Here is a 22,509-nt window from a genome sequence, read left to right as displayed (position 1 = left end):
CCACTAAAATCTAGACACAGAAGGCATACCCTGCACCGTATCAGTTTTACACCTTGATATGTCCAAACAAGACAAATAAGTAAACAAGACTGTTCTTTTAATTTAAAAAAATCAATTTCAAGTTAACAAAAATATGGTACTGCACTGTGTGTAATGCAAACTGGAGAAACTGTACAGAAACAAATGTTCATAATTAGGATGCAGTGCCATCTGGTGGTTGTAAAGAGAAAAACTGTTGAGTGTTTTCCCCTCACTACGGAGAGTAAATCTCGTTTAATCCCAATCCTTAAAGACAACACTAGACCGACCCTCTTCCCTTTGCAGAATCGCTGTAACCATCTGCTCATTTTACATCTAAGATGGCACACTTTCTAGAAACAAAAACAGTAGAAGAAAGTTGAGCATTCGACTTAAGAGAAATATCAGTTTACATGATATAGCTATTTAAACAGGCATCCCTTCTGTCAATGTTTAATGGACCAAAAGACAAGGATGTTGTATTGAACATATAGAGAAGACGTCTTACAGCACAGGAACAGGAAACATGACTCCACAAAGTAGGGCCAATTATCCATATAAACTTGGTTTAAAGAGTGAATCAAAATACAGCGTGTTAGATCTCACTCAGGAATCATTAGGTAATCCAAACAGTTTGACTGTGCCAGACTCTCTATTGTTGTCGTACTTCCCTTCCTTGTCATCACATGCGTAGGCCAGCAGCGGTCTCTTAGGATGCCAGGCTACTGTGAACGTAGGAGACTCACACTGGACCTCCCACAGCTTCTCTCCTGCAAAAACACAAAACAAAGAAGAGGATACTGAGGAATGATGAACTCCAATTAATGAGGACTTTATTCTTGCCAAGGACTATGGGGCATTGTGTGGGCTTGTTTTGTAGGCCGTAAGGTCCACGGGGAGTGAGTGGATTATTCTAGCAAATTCAATTATTTTAACTATTTTGTGTTTTTGCTAATCGTGTTTCTTATGTGTCAACAAAAAAGTTGTATTGACTTTTTTTTTCTTCAACTAACCTGTTTCAACCTCTGCTATGTCTATGAAGTGGTCTTCTGAGGCTGAAGCCAGCATCTTCCCATCATGGCTGAAACTCAATGTTCTCACTGGCCAGTCCAACCTGAAACACAAGACAATCAGACTCAACGTATGTATACATTGCAAAAGCATGAGTGTCAAGTGATACAAATACTGATCATTGTTTGGGTGCTTAATGGGCTACTGGGGATAGCTGATGATGGTGATGAGGGATTTGAACGATTTGTTGTAGATAGATATCTGTCCATATTGACTGTTTTCAATGTAGACTCACTCACCTGGAGAAACAACGAACACAGACCAGTTCTTCAACGGTCCACAGACTGACCAGGGCATCTGCACTTCCTGTGGCAAAGTACTTCCCGGTTGGGTCAAACTTGATGCAGATGCAATTGGAGGGGTGAGCGTTGATCGATTGGATGGGCTTCAACTCAGGGTAACTGAAAACAACATTTCAAAGTCAGGGAGCTGTAACTTAGGCTAATTATGAACCTATCTACTACTTCCAAGTCATATCCATGTTCATGTGCAGCAGCAATAGGCGTAGGCTACATCACAGGACATAAGCTACACATTCTAGTTTGGACAGGATTGTGAATACTTGAGTAACGGCGTGTGGGGGAAATGACACCCTATTCCCTAAGTAGTGCACTGGTTTATACCAGCACCATATGGGTCCTAGCCAAAAGTAGTGCACTAAATAGGGAATAACCTAGGGTGCTATTTTGGAAGGGACCAAGGTCTTACCTCAAGATGTTGATGCACCCGTTTCCATTGGTGAGAAAGAACATGTTGTTGTCATTATTCCACGAGATCTCGTTGACTTCAAACTTAAACTGCTCCTCAGCTCGTGACCGGTGTGATTTGACGTCGATGAAGGTAACCACGTCATCCTTGTTCCCYACGGCTATCGTTTGGCCGTCCGGACTCCAGCAGATATTGATGTTTTCCCCTGCAAACAAACATAGCAGGTAGATCAAGCACTTTTTGGTCAGCACAGATCAGAATGAATGCAACAGAACATTACAAATGGCCCCAAAAAATGACACGTACTGTAAAGTCATGCACTTCAGTACAATACTAATGTATTGTTTTTGGCTTAAGACACAGCAGATGTATCGCTTGCGTCGCTGTACAAAATGGGTTTAACTTTAGTGTTGACAGTAGCCGTGCACTTTGTTGTTCTAATTGGAAGGTACCTTTAGTGTTGACAGTAGCCGTGCAGCTTTCGTTGTTCTAATATTGGAAGGTACCTTTAGTGTTGCAGTAGCCCGTGCACTTTGTTGTTCTAATTGGAAGTACCTTTAGTGTTGACAGTAGCCGTGCACTTTGTTGTTCTAATTGGGAAGGTACTTTATGGTTGACAGTAGCCCGTGCACTTTGTTGTTCTAATGTGGAAGGTACTTTTAGTGTTGACAGTAGCGTGCACTTTGTTGTTCTAATTGGAAGGTACCTTTAGTGTTGACAGTAGCCGTGCACTTTGTTGTTCTAATTGGAAGGTACCTTTAGTGTTGACAGTAGCGTGCACTTTGTTGTTCTAATTGGAAGGTACCTTTAGTGTTAACAGTAGCAGTGCACTTTGTTGTTCTGACGTCCCAGATGCGTATGGTCTTGTCCCCTGATGCAGTGACAAACACGTCTGGGTTGGTAGGATGCCAACACAACTGATCAACACTGTCTCCGTGGCCTCTGTAGTTGTTCTCCTTCACCTGTAAGGGGTTGAAATAGGTAAAAACAACAATCAACAAGATAGCTAGCTGTGTGCTAAGGTGGAGGTTGCTACCACAAATAGTAACTAACTAGCCAGTTGTCTAGGCTAGCTGGTTCAGCACATAACATAGCATCTAGCTAGTTAGCAGGCTCTTCCCGATCTGATCATAGTTAACCTATTAATAGATATCTGCTAGATATAAAAGTGAGTGTATCATTTGGTGTGCTTGAATGTTACAAGATAAGACTTGAGAGTCGTGTTATGAGCCTTGCACTAGCATGKGTGGTAAATTCATTCAATGTTAGCTTGCGTCTATTACATGCTAGCAACGTACCAAACGGTCTTTTTCCAAGACAAATACGCTTGCTGTTTTATCAAAAGACCCAGATGCCAACCTCCTGCCGTCGCAACTCCATGCTACTGAATGAACTTTAGCGCTATGCGCAGGGAATTCCCTACTTTTGTTGTTATTTCTAAAACTCTCTTGCATCTCTTGATAATATTTGGACGCCATTTTGGAAGATACTACCACGTTATGTCACTACGAGGGGGTGGGGTGGTTCTTCTTCTTCTTTGGAGTTTAACGGCGGTTGGCATCCAATATGTTGCATTACCGCCCCCAACTAGACTATGATATAAATCCATTATACTTTGTGATACAAACAAAACAAAAAAAATCCCTTTCGACTAACGCTATAGTCATTAAAAACCCACTACCCCATTCCACTACTTTGCCCCTATCTCCTCCTGCACTATGCCAACAGCCTTGGAGGACCGGACACCACCACTCAACACACCCTGTAACTCTTCTGAAGTCAAATCTCATATACCCAAATACTTCTCTGCAGCTGCCACCACAACATCTATTTTCTGTGATTTACATTCCATTTCTGTGATACAGTTGATAACCATTGCTATGAACGCAAAGAAGACAACCTTGCTGAAGCATATATCACTCGTTAACCTATCCCTCTGTGCTGGCACAGATCTACTACTCACAGGGATCCTCTCAGGATCCTTAACCTTTCGACCCATTCACCTCTACTTTCTTCACTGCCTCAGCATACGACACCTTCTGCACTACTCTGAGTCTAGCCACCTCAACCTGCCTCTCTCTCACCGGACACTTCCGACACCCAGCAACATGGGCACCCCTACAGTTGACACAGACAACTTTCTCCACCAAAACTACACAATCCGCTATCCCATGCCCTCCTCCACACTACCCATCTTGGAATCTCCCTCCTACAAACTGCTACGACATGACCATAAACGTTGCACCTGAAACAGTGCAGTGGATTCGGCACAAAACCTCAAACAGGATAACTGATATATCCTGACATGATTTTGTCTGGTAGAGACTCTGACCCAAAACTCAAAGGACCACGCTCACCACCASGTCTGAGTTGCACCKAACATCAGGCATCACAAACACCAGGAATCTTCAACTTCAATTGCTCATGCGCCAGCTCCCTCTGGTCAGAAGAAACACAAACAAATATCACAAGTCCAGTACAGGTTACCTTCACTGATTCAACTGTACCCAACTCCTTTCKTCCCCATCCTGAAATCACAAATGGATCTGCCAAAAGGCAAGAATCCACTTTCTCCAAAAATGTCACTCCTACTCGACCTCTTCTTCCTCTTTCCCCTCCATTCCTCTTCAGAAATCCACCTGTCTGTGTCCCTGGCCTGTCCCAATATTCCTGTTCTCCTGACTCTCCTGACTCCAACTCATAATTGTCCTGCTCACCTCGGAAAACGTGTCGTCTCCAYGCGCCAACATTTTGAGAGCATGAGAAGTGGCCACACACAGAAAAACGACCACCAAACTCAACTGTGTTCTATTCCCGTCGCAGTGGAAAACCTTGAGCTTTCTCTTGGTACACTCCGATAGCGCCTTGCGCTCTAGRTCACTTGGCATTGGCCCAAAGCACCAAAGTGGCTGGTTGACAACACCGTCAAAAACTTGTTAGCCCGATTACACATTGCTGGCCTTCCAATGTCTTGAGGGGTTTGATCTAGCTACAGTCGTGTATTATGTTTTTTGTATTATCAGGGATAAATCGTGGATTATAAAAGATTATAAACTGGGTGGTTCAAACCCTGAATGCCGATTGGCTGACAGCCGTGGTATATCAGACCGTATACCACGGGTATGACAAAACACTTATTTTTACTGTTCTAATTCCGTTGGTAACCAATTTATAATAGCAATAAGGCACCTTGGGGGTTTGTGTCGTACATAAGAACAGCCCTTAGCCGTGGTATATTGTCCATATACCACACCTCCTCTGGCCTTATTATATCATCATTGTCTAAATAGTTAAATGGTTTTGAATAATACGAAATGGGCATTAAAGTGAACCAATCCATTTAAACGCTGTCTAACTTTATTGATTCAACACTCTTAACAATGAACCACCTTACATTTAGGCATTAAAGGCTCAGTCAAGCACAGTACAACACTCTGTAGTTCAGTTTCTATGCCAATAAAGCCATCTCAGGTTATGTTTGAAATGGAGTTCAGTTCAGCAATAATGATCTAATATTAGTCATATACTACACACATAACGATGGAAAAATAGATACAAGTACAAGTCTTGTTGTTTTTATTGGGTAATTTTATTTCATACAATTGAAAAAWGAACATCAATGTAAATGTTWAAAAAAAAAACATAACACTTCATTTTCAAATCCCAAACACACACAATATCAAGATTCACACAAACTCAGTCCAGTTATTTCCTTTTTCATCAGCTGCTTGCTTGATAAAATAAAAATGGAATTGAGAAAATGGTGATAGGTTTAAGACTTAGTAAATAATTGCACCTGGAAAACATGAAAGAAGGCTTCATAGAAATGACTTAAAATAGAGTCAATGCTCTCAATGTTGTTTCTATATTTTTAAGAAAACATTTACAATGTCATGATGGGTGTGAGAGTGACTGTCCTATTAGCCTTCAAATGTATTTACTTCTTAGATTAAGTTGCTGTATCAGTTAAGTTTGTAACCTCTGTAATCCAGTTGTTTTAGGTTGTACTAGATATCTGAAAGCATTACCTACTAACATAATACAGGTGGGGAATACACACAGGACGAAATCAGGTTACAGCCGTAATGAAACAATYGGAGTATACCAGCAAATATGAACAAAGCACCTTATACAGCTTGGGAATGTAGGTGGAAGACATTTACAAATGTTGTGCCATTGCATGTAGATGATAATATATCATGTTTTTCCCCGTTAAATACAATTTAGGATAGTCAAGAGGCAAGTGTGTCTAATACGAGGTAGACTGAGTACACAAGCACCTAATTCTCAAGGATGGTAGGCTACTTTTGATTGAAACATGCTCATGGCTTTCATTTGTATCCCTACGCTGTAGTTGCATCGATTACACATTAAAGATAGTTCACAAACTGAAACAGTTTTGAAATAGCAAAAGTACCTTCATAATGTGCAATATCTGTATCCTATTTGCTAATGATGACCCAGATGGTAAACATAGTTCTTTATCGATGTTTAGGTGGTGRTTCTGRMGCATAAAGTAAGCAGTAACCGTACTYAAAGTCTTACGGTAGTAGGATAGTGTCTTCTTTAGATTCAGGAAAAGTAAGGAAGAAGCAGAACTTGCATCAAATAAGTTTGTGCTATACTGTAGATTAGAAGTATCATTCAAATCCTGTTCACTATAACAGGGGGAGGAAGAAGAGAAATAACTGATTAAAAAAGGTTGGATTCTAAAACAGTGCATTTCATCAGATGATGACACAAAGACACATCCGATTGAGATCGTTTGTGCATCAAATAAAATAACCTAACGCTTTTTTAATGAAGTGTCTCTAACTGCAGATAACTGAGATTCTGTGCAAATTGTGCAGCTTTCCTCAGCACGCCTGCCTTCCTGGTTGCCCAGGGACCTCTGGAGCCGACCTTCAACACTCTGCATCTGTACTCCCGTTCCCGCTGAGTGGGTTGGGCACTGCGGAGAGGCTGGGAGAGAGCGTGGCATGCGTGTCCGACTCCACAGTCAGGCCCGGGTTAAGGTGGCTGATTCCGTTGCCCTGCGGTGCCCATTTCTCTGGCTTCTGATTCTCAGGCTCCTCCCCACTGTTGGAACACAACAACAAGGGTGAGTCCTCTTTCAAAAGTCCTTCACATTTTCATACATGTATTCCGCACCAACAAAAAGATGCACCAACAAAGTCTTTGAAAGAATAATTTTGTTTGAATTTTTTGGGGGGGAAATTACCCCCTTTGATTCTTATAGTAAAAAAAAAAAAGTTTTATTGTTACACACCGGAGAGGTGCAGTGAAACGTGTTGTTTATAAGGGTCTGCAACAGTAGTACGCCCCTGGAGCAAATTTAGGTTAAGTGCCTTGCTCAAGGGCACATCGACAGGTGTTTCACTTTGTCGGCTAGGGTATTCAAACCAGAGACATTTCGTAGTTGTGCCTATGATATGTGAGCCAAATCAGCTGAAATAATTAACATGATGATAGTCACCATAATAGATGTACATTACCTGACAATGCATCCATTGGTTACCGGCGCCTCGGAGTAGGCCTCTTTCTCAGACAAAGAAGTACGGGACCTCCTGTCCTGCCAGGACCCTGCTTGAGGCTCTTGGCCAGAGTCTGACCTGCGCCTGGCTGCTACGGCTGGGCCAGGGCCCCTTCCGCTGGGGGAGGCTGGCTCTCTGGGGCTCTGCCCAGGCCCTGGCCCTGTAGGCCCCTCTGGCTCTTTGCCTGAGCTGTCGGAGCTGTGGGAGCTCTGGCTGTGCCTCCCGTTCAGGCTGTCAGAGGAGGAGACCTTGCTTATTTGTCCGTCCCTGCTCTCATCTGAGGGAGCGAGACAAAGGGGTTAGTAGAGACATGATGTAAGAGAACAGCATGTTCACTCTCTCTGTGGGTTATTATCTCCAGTAMATTACTATACGATCTAGGAGCATAAACAATCACATATTTGACTGGCATTTCACAAAGTAAACAGTGATGCAAGTTTTTACCAACCACACTGTAGGCCTGACATCTAAACTGGTTCKTGATACTTGGTTGTCCCTGGACAATATTTTAACACAAAGATAACACACTGTTGATTGTCTAAGAACTGGTTACAAAGACTACACTGTATAATTATTATTGAATTCACAACACGTGAATGTGGCTCACTCCTAATGAATAGTGACATCAGGCATGTCCTGGTCTATAGTCTAATGATTAGAGTACTGTATGCATATGATCATGACAGGGTGTATTGCGCCCTCTGGTGAGGATATGTAGAATAGTCGAGGATAAAATGTGCATCTCTTTTTTTCAGCACGCCACTCAAATAGTCTATTCATACCTATTTTAGGAGAACGAAAGAAATCTAAACAAACAGACGAATGGTGTTGCTACCTCCATCTCCAGAGTCACAGGCCTGTTTACGTCTCCGCCTCAGGATGACCTCCAGCTCGCTGCTGACAGGGCTCTTCCCTGGGGGGGACGGGACCGACTCCTGAGACCCCCGACTGGGACTCTTCTTCACTGTCTCCTGGAGGGGGTCCAGAAACACAGACAACATGTTTTACTGTTGGTAACAGATATATAGTTTTTTTTGTCACTTATTAAAAGCATATATGAGCTTTTATAAATGTCTTATAATAAGGCTAATAAAAAATAATAATAATAACATACCAGAATGCCTTTCAGTTCTTCCATGGCACTCTCCTGTGGCAACTTTTCTTCCATTACTGGAGGTTGCTAGGGGTTGAGAGAATGGTATTAATACAMCAACTAAGTTAATAAACAGGACATAACACACATTTTACTTATGTGTTCACACACACACCGGTCCTGGCAGCTGGTGTTAGCTTTTATCACATAGCTGGTCTATATTTGAAAGCTGGAGGCCATTTTTATTGATTTTCTCCTCATAGCCCCTCGGAGCCTGCAAATTGTCATGGTGATTTTGTCAATCAATATAATATAAATGAAAGCAACAGCCATGTGGTCTCTGTCAGTCTACACTGTGAGGTAATCCATGGACAATGTTACACAAAGAGAAATAGGCCATGCCAAAAGCCAAACTGAAGACTGGTTTTAGTAAGAGATTAATAACAGAACTGCTATAATCCATCTCACTCTATTACCATGTGATGTGGATTATCTCTGTGGTGTGGGGGTTAGCATGCCGTTTTGCTGTAATTTTAGGATCCAGAGAGACTTCCCTTTCACAAAATTGATGTAAAAGTCAACATACTCACTTTTACGGCAACTCTCTTTGGGGAGACAGTCAGTTGATTAGAAAAACTGAACACTGGGTGGAGAAATAAGGGAAGTAATTAGTATGAGACACATTAAGAGTCTATATTTCCACAGTTTGAGAACATTAAGTAGAGTCTATATTTCCACACGTTGAGAACATTAAGTAGATCTATATTTCCACAGTAAAAACATTAAGTAGAGTCTATATTTCCACAGTATGAGAACATTAGGTAGAGTCTTATTTCCACAGTATGAGAACACAGCAGAGTCTATATTTCCACAGTATGAGAACATTCAGTACGCTATATTCCACAGTTTGAGAACATTAAGTAGTCTATATTTCCACAGTTTGAGAACATTAGGTAGAGTCTATATCCACACAGTTTGAGAACATTAAGTTGAGTCTATATTTCCACAGATGAGAAATAGTAATCATATCCACAGTATGAGAACATTAGTAGATCTATATTTCCACAGTTGAGACATAAGTAGAGTCTATATTTCCACAGTTTGAGAACATTAAGTAGTCTAATTTCCACAGTATTGAGACATTAGTAGAGTCTATATTTTCCACAGTTTAGAATTAAGAGACTATATTTCCAAGCATTTGAGAACATTAAGTAAGTTATATTTCCACAGTATGAGAACTTAGGTAGAGTCTATATTTCCACAGTTGGAAATGAGTATACTTCACATTGGAACGGTAGATCTATATTTCCACAGTTTGAGAACATTCAGTAGAGTCTATATTTCGACAGTATGTAAGAACATTAGGTGAGTCTATATTTCCACAGTATAGAACATTCAGTAGAGTTATATTCAGTAGAAACATTCAGTAGAGTCTAGTATTCCACAGTTGAGAACATTAGGTAGTCTATATTTCCACAGTGAGAAATTAGTAGAGTCATATTCCACAGTTTGAGAACATTAGTAGAGTCTATATTCCAGTATAACATCAGTAGATCTATATTTCCACGACTATTGAGAACATTAGTAGAGTCATATTTCCACAATATGAGAACATTCAGTAGAGTCTATATCATAACAGATGAGAAACATTAGGTAGGAGTCTATATTCCACAGTTTGGAACATTAATAAGTCTATTTTCCACACTTTTCCAAGACAATTATTTAAACAAAACATGAATGTGACCTCTTCACCTTATGTCTCCTCCCTTGACAGGCCTCAGAACCACTCCATGTTTAATCCTCTCCATCATCTCATTGACTGCTTCACTTTAACATCTGTACCTCCTTCTGCACCTCCTTCTACAGGACAAGGAGAGATGGATAATATTGTAAAGATGTGTGATTTAAAAATAAGAAATTCCTCAATTATGGATGACTATTGAATAATATTCTCTATGTTCTATATTATTCGCAGTGCAGATTTGATTCTCAGTGATTTCAAACCTACCAGGAGCTTGTTCCAACTTCGGGGATCCCCCTTTGAACCCTTGGAAGATTTTCTCATGATTGCAATCAGTGACTATTGAATGAAAATAGTAAATTAAACTCAGTATGATAGACAGATTGGGGTTGGAGCATTCATCCCTCCACGCAAGCCTGTACACAACTAATAATAGCCTATTTGTCTTACCTGAGGGGGTTGCATCGTGATGGGGGAGGGGGTGGGAGGGAGGGGTGGTGGTGGGGTGGAGGGGGCTGGGAACAGGGGCGGGGGGTGGGGCGATCCCTGATTCAGGGCCTGGTGAGGGCTCCGTGCTCTTTCTGGACCTGCAGCTCTTTGCACTAAATATATAAAAGACAGATGTGTTAGATGAAGCTGGGTCACCAGTCTTTTAACAGGAGAAGATGGACAACGATCTTCCACGGTACGCTGGAGACGTATTCTTTCAACAACGCTCAGGAATAAAAGCTGTGGTTACCCACAGTGTGATGTGATGACAGCCCGTAGCGTCCTCCCACCTCTTTTCTCTAGGTCACGGTTCTTCTTCTCTACCTCCTGCAGACGTCCCTCTGTCTCTCTCTTCTCCTCCTCCATCAGTTCCAGCTGGCTCTGCAGCTCTGRTATCTGCTGTTTCAGAGAGMACTCCTGTAGCTCAGCCTCCAGAGCCTTCACCTACATGGATATGAATGGAGACAACCAGTGTGTTTGAGATCCAGATTGACTATATTTCAGTTGGACTGCGCAGAATCACTGATTTACAAATCACCGATTTACAAATCACCTTGCACCCAAAGAACTACGCATTATGTGATCAAGATTAGCAATTCTGCTCTTTGCCTTGCTAAAACTACACTGAAGAAAAATATAAACGCAACATGTAAAGTGTTGGTCCCATGTTTCATGAGCTGAAATAAAAAATCCCAGACATTATCCAAATACAAAAAAAGCTTGTCTCTCAAATATTGTGKACAAATTTGTTTACATCCCTGTTAGTGAGCATTTCTCCTTTGCCAATATAATCCATCCACCTGACAGGTGTGGCATATGAAGAAGCTGATTAAACTGCATGATCATTACACAGGTGCACCTTGTGCTGGGGACAATAAAGGCCACTTTAAAATGTCCAGTTTTGTCACACAACACAATGCCACAGATGTCTCAAGTTCTGAGAGAGCATGCAATTGGCATGCTGACTGCAGGAATGRCCACCAGAGCTGTTGCCAGAGAATTTAACGTTCATTTCTACACTATAAGCCGCCTCCAACGTTGTTTTAGAAAATTTGAAAGTACGTCCAACCGGCCTCGCAACCACAGACCACATGTAACCACGCCAGCCCAGGACTTCCATATCCGGTCTTCTTCACCTGCGGAATGGTCTGAGTGGGAGTGCCGAGGACTGTTTCTGTCTGTAATAAAGATCAGCTTGTCTACATGGTGCTGAGAAAGATCAGTTACAGAAGCTAGATCTGTCAGACAGATGTCTGTAATGTAGCCTGCTTTCTGTCTGTCTGTCTGTAGGAAAATATAATATACTGTCAGAGGGGAAGATGGTATCTCATGATCGCCGCCAGATTAATTAGGGAGGAATCCTGTGGGCTGGACAGCTTCAAACAAACACCCATCATAGCCCCATGTCATGTGTTGTGGGTACTGGGGGTGGAGATCTGAGAGGTGATGACTTTGCAGGTTTGGCCACAGCTGGAGTACAGCAACTGCTGCATGGGAAACCAGTGAGGGTAGTCAGACCATAGAGATATATACTGTGTCTATCTAGGAGTCAGACTGGGACTGTGAGGCTTACCTTCTGGTGATGCTACCTATAACTGTAGTAGTCCTGTGACGTAGTCAGACCATCCATCCATCCATCCATCCATGACCTAGACCTACCTTCTGGTGATGCTGCAGTCTCTCCTGCTCCAGAGTCTTGGTAACATTAGATATATACTGTATCTATCTCTCTGAGTGAGTCAGGGACTCATAGTGGGGGTAGGATAGTCATACTGCGACAGTGGGATCTAGACCTACCTTCTGGTGATGCTGCAGTCTCTCCTGCTCCAGAGTCTTGGTAACATTAGCCACGTCCTCCAGAGCCATGATCAGCTGCAGGCTGGGGTCAGCGTTCTGCAGCAGGATCATACTCTGTCTGTTAGCCTCTTTCTGCTTCACCAACATCTGGAGGAGGAGAGGAGGGGAGGAGGAAGGGAGTGAGGGAGGAAGGGAGGACTGGAGTGGAGGAGGAAGGAGGGGAGGGGGAGAGAGGGAAAGGAGGAAGGACAGCGGATGGGAGGAGGTGTGATGTAGACGTTGAGGAAGGGCAGAGGAGTGATGGTGAGGAAAGGAAGAGGGAGTGAGTGTAAGAGGCGAGGAGGGGCGAGAGGAAGGAAGGTAGAGGCCGAGGGAGGCGGAGAGACGTGGGAAGGGTAGTGAGGAACTAGGGGGAAGGGGAGGGAGTGAGGGAATGGGCAGGTGTTTTAAAAAACAACAGACTCCCATGGTTTCTGGCTGGGATATGGAACGCATTAGACAGTAGAATTCGTACAGCAAGGATGGTAAGAAGCTTAGACTGTAGCCGAAGGGCAGGATATTGCAGAAATCAACTTAAGACTGTAGCATGAAGACAGGATATTGAATCATTGAGACTGTAAGCATGAAGCAGAGTAAGAAGCATTAGAACTCGTAAGCATTTGAAGCAGGATAATAGACGCGATAGACTGACATTAAGAGTATGAAAATCATTTAATTAGCAAGTCCGCATAGACAGCATAAAGATCATCTAGACCATTAAGATGATAGAGAGCAGGATATTGGAAGCATTAGACCTGACTAGAATGGAAGCAGGATATGAGAAGCATTAGCTGTATGCGTGTAGAGCAGAATATATTGGAAGCATAAATGATCCCAACTTCGTTCCTACGAAGCAGGATGAGACAGCTATCTAGACATGTAGAGATGAACAGATATGGGTAAGTCATTAGACTGTAGAAGAAGGTGCAGGAATGGAAGCATTAGACTGTAGCATGAAACGCAGGAATACTGGAAGCAATTAGACTGTAGCATGAAGCAGATATGGACTTAGTAATTGAAGCAGGAATATAGACATTAGACTGTGCATAGGAAAACATTAATGTCTAGATGAAGCAGAGGAAGCATTAGACTGTAGCCATGAAGCAGGATTGAGAAGCATTAGACTGTAGCCATGAAGCCGGATAGTGGAAGCATTAGACTGTAGCATGAGAGCGGATCTGGAAGCATTAAGACTGTATGCCATGAAAGCGGAACCCTGAACAAGCTACATGAGCAGGATATGGAAGCATTAGACTGTAGCATGAAGCAGGATAATATGAAGCATTAGACTGTAGCAGATGAAAAGCAAGGATATGGCAGTATAACTGTAAGCAACTTGAGGATAGGCAAGCTAGACTGGAGCTGAGCAGGTAACATTAGACTGTAGCATGAAGCAGGATATGGAAGCATTAGCCACTGTAGCCATGAAGCAGGATATGGAAGCATTAGACTGTAGGCATGAAGCAGGAATTGTAAAGAAGCATTAATACTGGTCTGAGCAGATTGGAGCATATAGACGGCTGTAACTGCAAGAGAATGGATAGCATTAGATCTCTAGTGACCATATGAGCATTATAGCAGAAGCCATGATAAGAAGCAAGACTGTAATGAAAGGATATGAACATTAGATGTAGCATGAAGCAGGATGTTAGAGCATCTAGACTGTAGCATGAAGCAGCGATATGGAAGCATTAGACTGTAGCATGAAGCAGGATAAATGAAGAACGCTCTACTTGTAGGGCTATATGTAGCATGAAGCACGGATATAGAAGCATTAGACTGTAGCATGAAGCAGCCCGTATGGAAGCATTAGACTGTAGCATGAAGCAGGATTTGGAGCATTAGACTCTAGTCATGAAGCAGCGATATGGAAGCATATAGCTTGTAGCATTGAAAGCAGGATATAGAAGCAATTGACTTGATTAGCATGAAAGCAGGATCATGGAAAGCAGATTAGTAGTGTAGCATGAAGGCAGGATATGTAGAATGCATAGACCTGTAGAATGAAGTCAGCGATAGTGGAGGAGCATTAGACTGTAGCATGAAGCAGGATATGGAAAGATTAGACTGTAGCATGAACGACAGGATATAGAAGCATTAGACTGTAGCATGAAGCAGGATATGGAAGCATTAGACTGTAGCATGAAGCAGGATATGGAAGCATTAGACTGTAGCATGAAGCAGGATATGGAAGCATTAGACTGTAGCATGAAGCATGGAATGAAGCATTAGACTTAGCCTGAAGCAGGATATGGAAGCATTAGATCTGTAATGAAGCCAAGCGATCGTGAAGCGATAGAGAATTGAGAGAATGAACAGGATAAGAAGCATTTCAAGACGCTGTAGCATGAAGCAGGATATAAGTGGATCATAGACTGTAGCATGAAGGAATGAAGCATATAGACTGTAGCATGAGCAGGATATGAGAGCATTAGACATGTAGCTGAAGCAGGATAAAGAAGCATTAGACTGTAGCATAAGCAGGATATGGAAGCATTAGACTGTAGCATGAAGCAGGATATGGAAGCATTAGACTGTAGCATTGAAGCAGGATATGGAAGCATTAGACTGTAGCATGAAGCAGGATAGAAGGCATTAGACTGTAGCATGAAGCAGGATATGGAAGCATTAGACTGTAGCATGAAGCAGGATATGGAAGCATTAGACTGTAGCATGAAGCAGGATATGAAGCAATTAGACTGTAGCATGAAGCAGGATATGGAAGCATTAGACTGTAGCATGAAAGCAAGGATATAGCGAAGCATAGGACTCTAGCATGAAGCAGGATATGGAGCATTAGCTGTAGAGCATGAAGCAGGATATAGAAGCATTAGACTGTAAGCATGAAGCAGGATATGGAAGCATTAGACTGTAGCATGAAGCAGGATTAGAAGCATTAGATGTAGCATGAAGCAGGATATGAAGCATAGACTGTAGCATGAAGCAGGATATGGAAGCATTAGACTGTAGCATGAAGCAGGATATGGAAGCATTAGACTTGAGCATGAAGCAGGATATGGAAGCATTAGACTGGTAGCATGAAGCAGGATATGGAAGCATTAGACTGTAGCATGAAGCAGGATATGGAAGCATTAGACTGTAGCATGAAGCAGGATAGAAGCAATTAGACTGTAGCATGAAGCAGGATATGGAAGCATTAGAACTTAGCATGAAGCAAGAGATATGGAAGCAATTAGACTGTAGCATGAAGCAGATATGGAAGCATTTAGACTGTAGCATGAAGCAGGATATGAAGCATTAGACTGTAGCATGAAGCAGGATATGGAAGCATTAGACTGTAGCATGAAGCAGGATATGGAAGCATTAGACTGTAGCATGAACAGGATATGGGAAGCATTAGACTGTAGCATGAAGAGCTAGATATGGAAGCAGGTTAGACTGTAGCATGAAGCAGGAAGTAAGCAGCGTTGGTTTTTTATTAAATGGTCTACAACAACCACAGCCAGCCTTCTCAGAGAACCCCTCTCCCTAGCCTCAGGCCAAGCAGCCGTAACGTACCCCCACTACTCTAACGTGGCTGTGGTCCCCCAAGCAAATGTCTGCCTTCAAGCATTGCATGGATCTTGCTTCTGTTGTCAGTCTGTGCTGCCTCTACTGCTGTCAGCTCCCAGACTAGGACTAGTTACTGGGCTGTCGTCTCCTCAGTCCCAGGACTAGGACTAAGTACTGCTGCTGCTCCTACAGTGGGATCTCTATCCCCAGACTAGGACTAATATACTTGCTGCTGGCTCCTCAGTCCCAGACTAGGACTAGTACTTCTGCTGTCTTCTTGCTCCTCAGTACCTAAGACTAGTACTTTTGCTTGCTTCTTCTCAGTCCAGCACTAGGACTTGCTAAGAACCCTAGATCTGTGAGGGTTTCTGTTATTTGGAGGTCAGTAAATATGCTTTTCAGGAATAAATAGTAAGCACCATTCCTCAACAACAAATTATTATTATCAACAAATATATTATAGTGACAAATAGTCTATTTGTTTATTTAAGAGTATTTGATAACATTAGGAGAAAAAAAGGCTACAAGTAATCAAAGCATTTGTAATGTTAGCACACGTAGCAAAGACAACAAACATTTGTACAAGTAATTTATTAACCATGGTGATTTAAGATAATGGACAGCAGCAGTAAGTCGATATCCCCCATTCTCCCTGCTCTATAGTCGATGTCTTCATGCCTTCTGCCTGGCTGCGCCGTATAGTGTCTTGCACTTGTCTGTACTGTCGCCGGTGTCTGGTTCCCGTTTTCCTGTTCGCCTGTGCGGCTAGGGGGGCTGTCTGTGCCGTGCGTCGCTGCTGATCTCTATTTTTTTCGCGGCCTTAGCCCCATGGATGCACGCCTTCATCCTCAGGCTCTGCTGCCAAATCCAGCTGCTCCTTCATCTCCTCATACCTCTGTAGTACACATCACAGACAGCTGAAGAGAGAGGAGATGAGAGAGAGATGAAGGATGGAGTAGAGAGAACGAGGGATTAATAAGCTAACCACAGTTAAACAGTAAACAATAGCATCAGGGAGGATGGTCTAATTGAAGCCTGAAGCTGTTTCCAGATGGTAATATATAGTAACAGCAGGCAGAAAGACAGAGGGCATCTGCTGTGTAGCGCCCTCTCTACCAGGATGAAGTCTCTGAGGAGGAGACAGGTTGGGGAGCAGTAGCATGCCCTCGACAGTTGATTAAGGATGGTGAGCAGAGAGAGAGTGTGTGTGTGTGTGTGTGTGTGTGTGTGTGTGTGTGTGTGTGTGTGAGGTGAGGGCTCTGCGTCTTTAAAAGACAGCACAGCTTGCACAGCCCACCCACATACTATTACTTCTTTTTATACTGACTGAGTGAACATATAAATCAATGCACACATTGTATCTCTCTACATACAGTATTACTGGTATTAAATATGTTACACTGTCCCGAGATGACTAGCATAACCACGTTCTCCTGGTCTATTACAGAGTCTGTGACGTAAAGCTACCGATATGTTGATCAGCGCAACGATAGTAGCCAACGCAGATATGATATACAACTCATGTGAGGTACAGATAGCGGATATGCTCTGTGATGTTAATCTCCTCACCTCTACTGATATGAACATGGTGGATAGACTGTCATGAACACACCCTTCTACTGATATGAACACAGTGGGTAGTGGATAGACTGTCATGTAACTCACCTCTACTGATATGAACACAGTGGATAGACTGTCATGTAACTCACCCTCTACTGATATGAACACAGTGGATAGACTGTCATGTAACTCACCTCTATTGTATATGGACACCAGTGGATAGACTGTCATGTAACTCACCTCTACTGATATGAACACAGTGGATAGACTGTCATGTCACTCACCTCTACTGATATGAACACAGTGGATAGACTGTCATGTAACTCACCTCTACTGATATGAACACAGTGATAGACTGTCATGTACTCACCTCTATTGATATGAACACAGTGGATAGACTGTCATGTCACTCACCTCTACTGATATGAACACAGTGGATAGACTGTCATGTAACTCACTCTACTGATATGAACACAGTGGATAGTGGATAGACTGTCATGTAACTCACCTCTACTGATATGAACACAGTGGATAGACTGTCATGTCACTCACCTCTACTGTATGAACACAGTGGATAGACTGCATGTAACTCACCTCTACTGATATGAACACAGTGGTAGTGGATACTGTCATGTCACTCACCTCTACTGATATGAACACAGTGGATAGACTGTCATGTAACTCACCTCTACTGATATGAACACAGTGGATAGACTGTTCATGTCAGCTCCACCTCTACTGATATGACACAGTGGATAGACTGTCATGTCACTCACTCTACTGATATGAACACAGTGGATAGACTGTCATGTCACTCACCTCTACTGATATGACACAGTGGATAGACTGTCATGTAACTCACCTCTACTGATTATGAACACAGTGGATAGACTGTCATGTAACTCACCTCTACTGATATGAACACAGTGGATAGACTGTCATGTCACTCACCTCTACTGATATGGACACAGTGGATAGACTGTCATGTAACTCACCTCTACTGATATGAACACAGTGGATAGATGTCATGTCACTTCCACCTCTACTGGTATGAACACAGTGGATAGACTGTCATGTAACTCACCTCTACTGATATGACACAGTGGTAGTGATACTGTCATGTCACTCACCTCTACTGATATGAACACAGTGATAGACTGTCATGTAACTCACCTCTACTGATATGAACACAGTGGATAGACTGTCATGTACTCACCTCTACTGATATGAACAGTGGATAGACTGTCATGTCACTCACCTCTACTGATATGAACCAGTGGGATAGACTGTTCATGTCACTCACCTCTACTGATATGGACACAGTGGAGTAGACTGTCATGTAACTCACCTCTAGCTGATATGAACACAGTGGATAGACTGTCATGTAACTCACCTCTACTGATATGAACACAGTGGATAGACTGTCATGTAACTCACCTCTATTGAACCTCTTGATGGTCTTGCTTTGCTGCTCCGTGGTTTTGTGAAGCTCCTTCATTTCAGCTTGCTCCTTCTCAGTCTACAAAAACATTTAGAATGGAAAAATATAAACACAATGTGGAAAGTGTTGGTCCCATGTTTCATGAGCTGAAATATCCKAGATATGTTTCATACGCACAAAAAGCTTATTTCTCTCAAATTTTGTACACAAATTTGTTTACATCCCTGTTAGTGAGCATTTTTCTCCTTTTCCAAGATAATCCATACACCTCACCTCAAGAAACGGATTACAGCATGATCATTACACAGGTGCACCTTGTGCTGTGGACAATAAAAGGCCACTCTAAAATGTGCTGTTTTGTCACACAACAATARCACAGATGTCTCAAGTTCTGCGGGAGCATGCAATTGGCATGCTGACTACAAGAATGTCCACCAGAGCTGTTGCCAGATAATTCAATGTTAATTTCTCTACCATAAGCCGCCTCCAWTGTCATTTTAGGGAATTTGGCAGTACATCCAACCGGCCTCACAACCGCAGACCACGTGTAACCAAATCAGTCCAGGACCTCCACATTCGGCTTCMTCACCTGCGGGATGGTCTGACACGAGCCACCCGGACAGCTAATGAAACTGTGGGTTTGCATTTTACTCACCAAACATGTCACCCATTGAGCATGTTTGGGATGCTCTGGATCGACGTGTACGACAGCGTGTTCCAGTTCCCGACAATATCCAGCAACTTTGTACAGCCATTGAAGAGGAGTGGGACAACATTCCACAGGACACAATCAACATCCTGATCCAACAGCATCCAACAGCTCTAAGTGAAGGAGATGTGTTGCGCTGCGTGAGGCAAATGATGGTCACACCGGATACTGACTGGTTTTCTGATCCACGCACCTGCTTTTTTTTAAGGTGTCTGTGACCAACAGATGCATATCTGTATTCCCAGTCATGTGAAATCCATACATTAAGGCCCAATTAATGTATATCAATTGACTGATTTCCTTATATGAACTATAACTAATTTAGATTTTTGATCAGTGTACATATCAAAACTATGAAAAATCTAGACAGATATTCTTCATTCAATCTCACATAGTATAATACAAGTCCTCTCAGCAGCCCTCAGAATCCCACCCCAAGCAGACACGTTCTGTGCCTGTCTGAGACAGTCCTCCTGTGAGGTATTGATTACCAGGCCCGGTAGTGGATACTCACCAGGGCTGTTAGCTCTTCAATCTGTCTCTGCTGCTCTTGAAGCTGACCGGCAAGCCACTTCTTCTCTTGCAGCAGACTGCTCACTGTCTCCTGCAGCTCTGGAGGGGAAGGAAAAGGGTTCCTGGGTGACACGACGTGATGACATCTCTTCACTACTTCTAATATTCTGACATAGCGCTCTGTTAATATAACATTTTAACATGGTTTATCTTGCTACTGGAAATACCATTAGAAAAAACAACAGAAAGATGAAACCTAATATGCTGTACAGGCACATCATAATTTCATTGCAGTCAGTCCATTACCCCGTCAAGACAAATCTAGACAAAGGTTCTGATATAGTGTTGACCTGCTGTTGGTATTGGCTGTACGGGTCAGGGCTGGTGTCCTGTGTGTCTGTCTGTGTACGGGTCTGGTAGCTACCCGGTACTGTATGTGTACGGGTCTGGTAGGTACCCGGTACTGTCTGTGTATGGGTCTGGTAGCTACCCGGTACTGTCTGTGTACGGGTCTGGTAGGTACCCGGTACTGTCTGTGTACGGGTCTGGTAGCTACCCGGTACTGTCTGTGTACGGGTCTGGTAGCTACCCGGTACTGTCTGTGTACGGGTCTGGTAGGTACCCGGTACTGTCTGTGTACGGGTCTGGTAGCTACCTGGTACTGTCTGTGTACGGGTCTGGTAGCTACCTGGTACTGTCTGTGTACGGGTCTGGTAGCTACCTTTAKCCTGCTGTTGGTACTGGCTGTACGGGTCAGGGCTGGTGTCCTGTGTGTCCGTCTCCTCTTCCAGAGGCATGCAGTCTGTGATACTAGGTAGCATCTCATCCAGACAGGGTCGAGACGACAGGCTCAGATACTTCAGCTTCCTGTTCTCACTGTTCAACTGGGGGACAAACAGCACACACTGGATGTGATAAAGACAAATGATGTAAAGCTGATAACAGAGGCAAATAGCACACAGAAACATACACTGATTTGGCATGTTGACTGTAATATTGTAAGATATGTATCTACTGTAGCCTACACATCAAAGGCTTATGGAAATAAACATTATACATACAAACATGTAAAAATGCTTGTCTTTTTGAATCACCACCTCTTGGCAGGGCCCAGAGAGTAATGGTATACCACTACTTAACTACTAAGTCAAGCAGTGTCAGTCTCTTACCTTGGGGGCAAGGGCCTCAACTACTAAGTCAAGCAGTGTCAGTCTCTTACCTTGGTGGCAAGGGCCTCAACTACTAAGTCAAGTAAATCCAGTTCTCGTGACCGCTTTGGTGCAAAGGTGCTTCATAGGACGAAATCATAGTCGTGTATCAGCTTTTGTACCTTCTTCTTGTCCCGGTGGGCAAGGGCCTCAGCATTTCTCTGCAGGATTTTTTATCTCCAGCTGCGTCTGCAAGAACGCTCACTACTCCTCGATCACCATTTGGGAAACTGGAATACAAAAACATTACATTACAGTTAGTTTTTTTTTTATGGTACGGATTTGACTCATATTTTTAAAGAAGTGAATGCACTGATCATTGACTGACTAATATTCTATGCCGACTGTGATAAATTACTTGACTGAAATGAGAGCAGCAGATTCTATTGTGTTGACTAACTGTTATCCCGCTTCTCTATCCGAGCTATTCAGTTTTACCCTCTATTTCCCCTTCTCCTATCGAGCTATTCATCATTTCTTTCCTGTTTCCCCTTCTCCTATGGAGCTATTCAGTTTCCCTCTGTTTCCCCTTCTCCCTATGGAGCTATTCAGTTTCACATGTTTCCCCTCTCCCTATTGGAGCATAATTTCCTCTTCTGTGTTCCCCATTCTCCACTATGGAGCTACGAGTTTCCCTCTGTTTCCCTTCCCTACTGCGAGCTATTCAGTTTCCCACTGTTTCCCCTTTCCTCTATTCGAGCTTATTCCGCTCTATTCCCTCTTCTCGTTTTCCTCTTCCTCTCCCTATCGATGCTATTCAGTTCTGCTCTATTCTCCCCTTCTCTTCTATCGGAGCTATTCAGTTCCCTCTGTTTCCCCTTCTCCCTATCGACGCTATTTCAAGTTTCCCTCTCGTTTCCCTCTCCCTTGGCTTCGTCTCATTTCCTCTTTCGAGCTATCAGTTTCCCTCTGTTCCCCTTCTCCTAGCCTCGACGCTATTCAGTTTCCCTCTGTTTTCCCCTTTCTCCTATGAGGCTATTTCAGTTTCCGCTCTAGTCTTCTCCACGAGCTTATCCCTCTCTTCTTCTCCCGACGGATATTCAGATTTCCCTCTGCTTTCCCGCTTCTCCCTATC

At 43.0% G+C, this 22,509-nt stretch overlaps 2 protein-coding genes and 1 long non-coding RNA gene across 3 annotated transcripts in view; all 3 read right to left on the bottom strand.

The window, feature by feature from the left end:
- Nucleotides 1–235: 235 nt before the first annotated feature.
- On the bottom strand, nt 236–3,312 carry LOC111967187 (THO complex subunit 3). Its single transcript, XM_023992054.2, has 6 exons — nt 3,096–3,312; nt 2,603–2,759; nt 1,798–2,002; nt 1,329–1,490; nt 1,032–1,132; nt 236–788 (listed from the first exon to the last, which is right to left on the bottom strand). The coding sequence occupies exons 1-6, from the start codon at nt 3,273–3,275 to the stop codon at nt 625–627; spliced, it is 969 nt and encodes a 322-aa protein (XP_023847822.1). The 5' UTR covers nt 3,276–3,312; the 3' UTR covers nt 236–624.
- A 2,029-nt stretch (nt 3,313–5,341) lies between these two features.
- LOC111967186 (shootin-1) overlaps nt 5,342–22,509 on the bottom strand; it is a 29,697-nt gene continuing 12,529 nt past the window's right edge. The window contains 18 exon segments of the mRNA XM_070444640.1: nt 5,342–6,876; nt 7,293–7,608; nt 8,167–8,302; nt 8,446–8,511; nt 9,015–9,034; nt 10,181–10,246; nt 10,249–10,284; nt 10,433–10,468; nt 10,471–10,506; nt 10,617–10,682; nt 10,685–10,758; nt 10,935–11,098; nt 12,452–12,649; nt 18,957–19,082; nt 20,228–20,325; nt 20,948–21,110; nt 21,446–21,468; nt 21,590–21,664. Of these exon segments, the coding sequence (XP_070300741.1) occupies nt 6,702–6,876; nt 7,293–7,608; nt 8,167–8,302; nt 8,446–8,511; nt 9,015–9,034; nt 10,181–10,246; nt 10,249–10,284; nt 10,433–10,468; nt 10,471–10,506; nt 10,617–10,682; nt 10,685–10,758; nt 10,935–11,098; nt 12,452–12,649; nt 18,957–19,082; nt 20,228–20,325; nt 20,948–21,110; nt 21,446–21,468; nt 21,590–21,664 (1,874 nt within the window). The 3' untranslated portion in view covers nt 5,342–6,701.
- LOC139028108 (uncharacterized) lies at nt 9,112–9,427 on the bottom strand. The gene is made up of 2 exons (XR_011480271.1): nt 9,317–9,427; nt 9,112–9,252 (listed from the first exon to the last, which is right to left on the bottom strand). It is a non-coding gene; the product is annotated as an uncharacterized lncRNA (long non-coding RNA).

The sequence above is a fragment of the Salvelinus sp. IW2-2015 genome, linkage group LG8 (assembly GCF_002910315.2).
Source record: "Salvelinus sp. IW2-2015 linkage group LG8, ASM291031v2, whole genome shotgun sequence".
Classification (NCBI taxonomy): domain Eukaryota; kingdom Metazoa; phylum Chordata; class Actinopteri; order Salmoniformes; family Salmonidae; genus Salvelinus; species Salvelinus sp. IW2-2015.
Note: the sequence above shows the minus strand (reverse complement) of the source record. Positions and strands in the feature narration are given on the sequence as shown.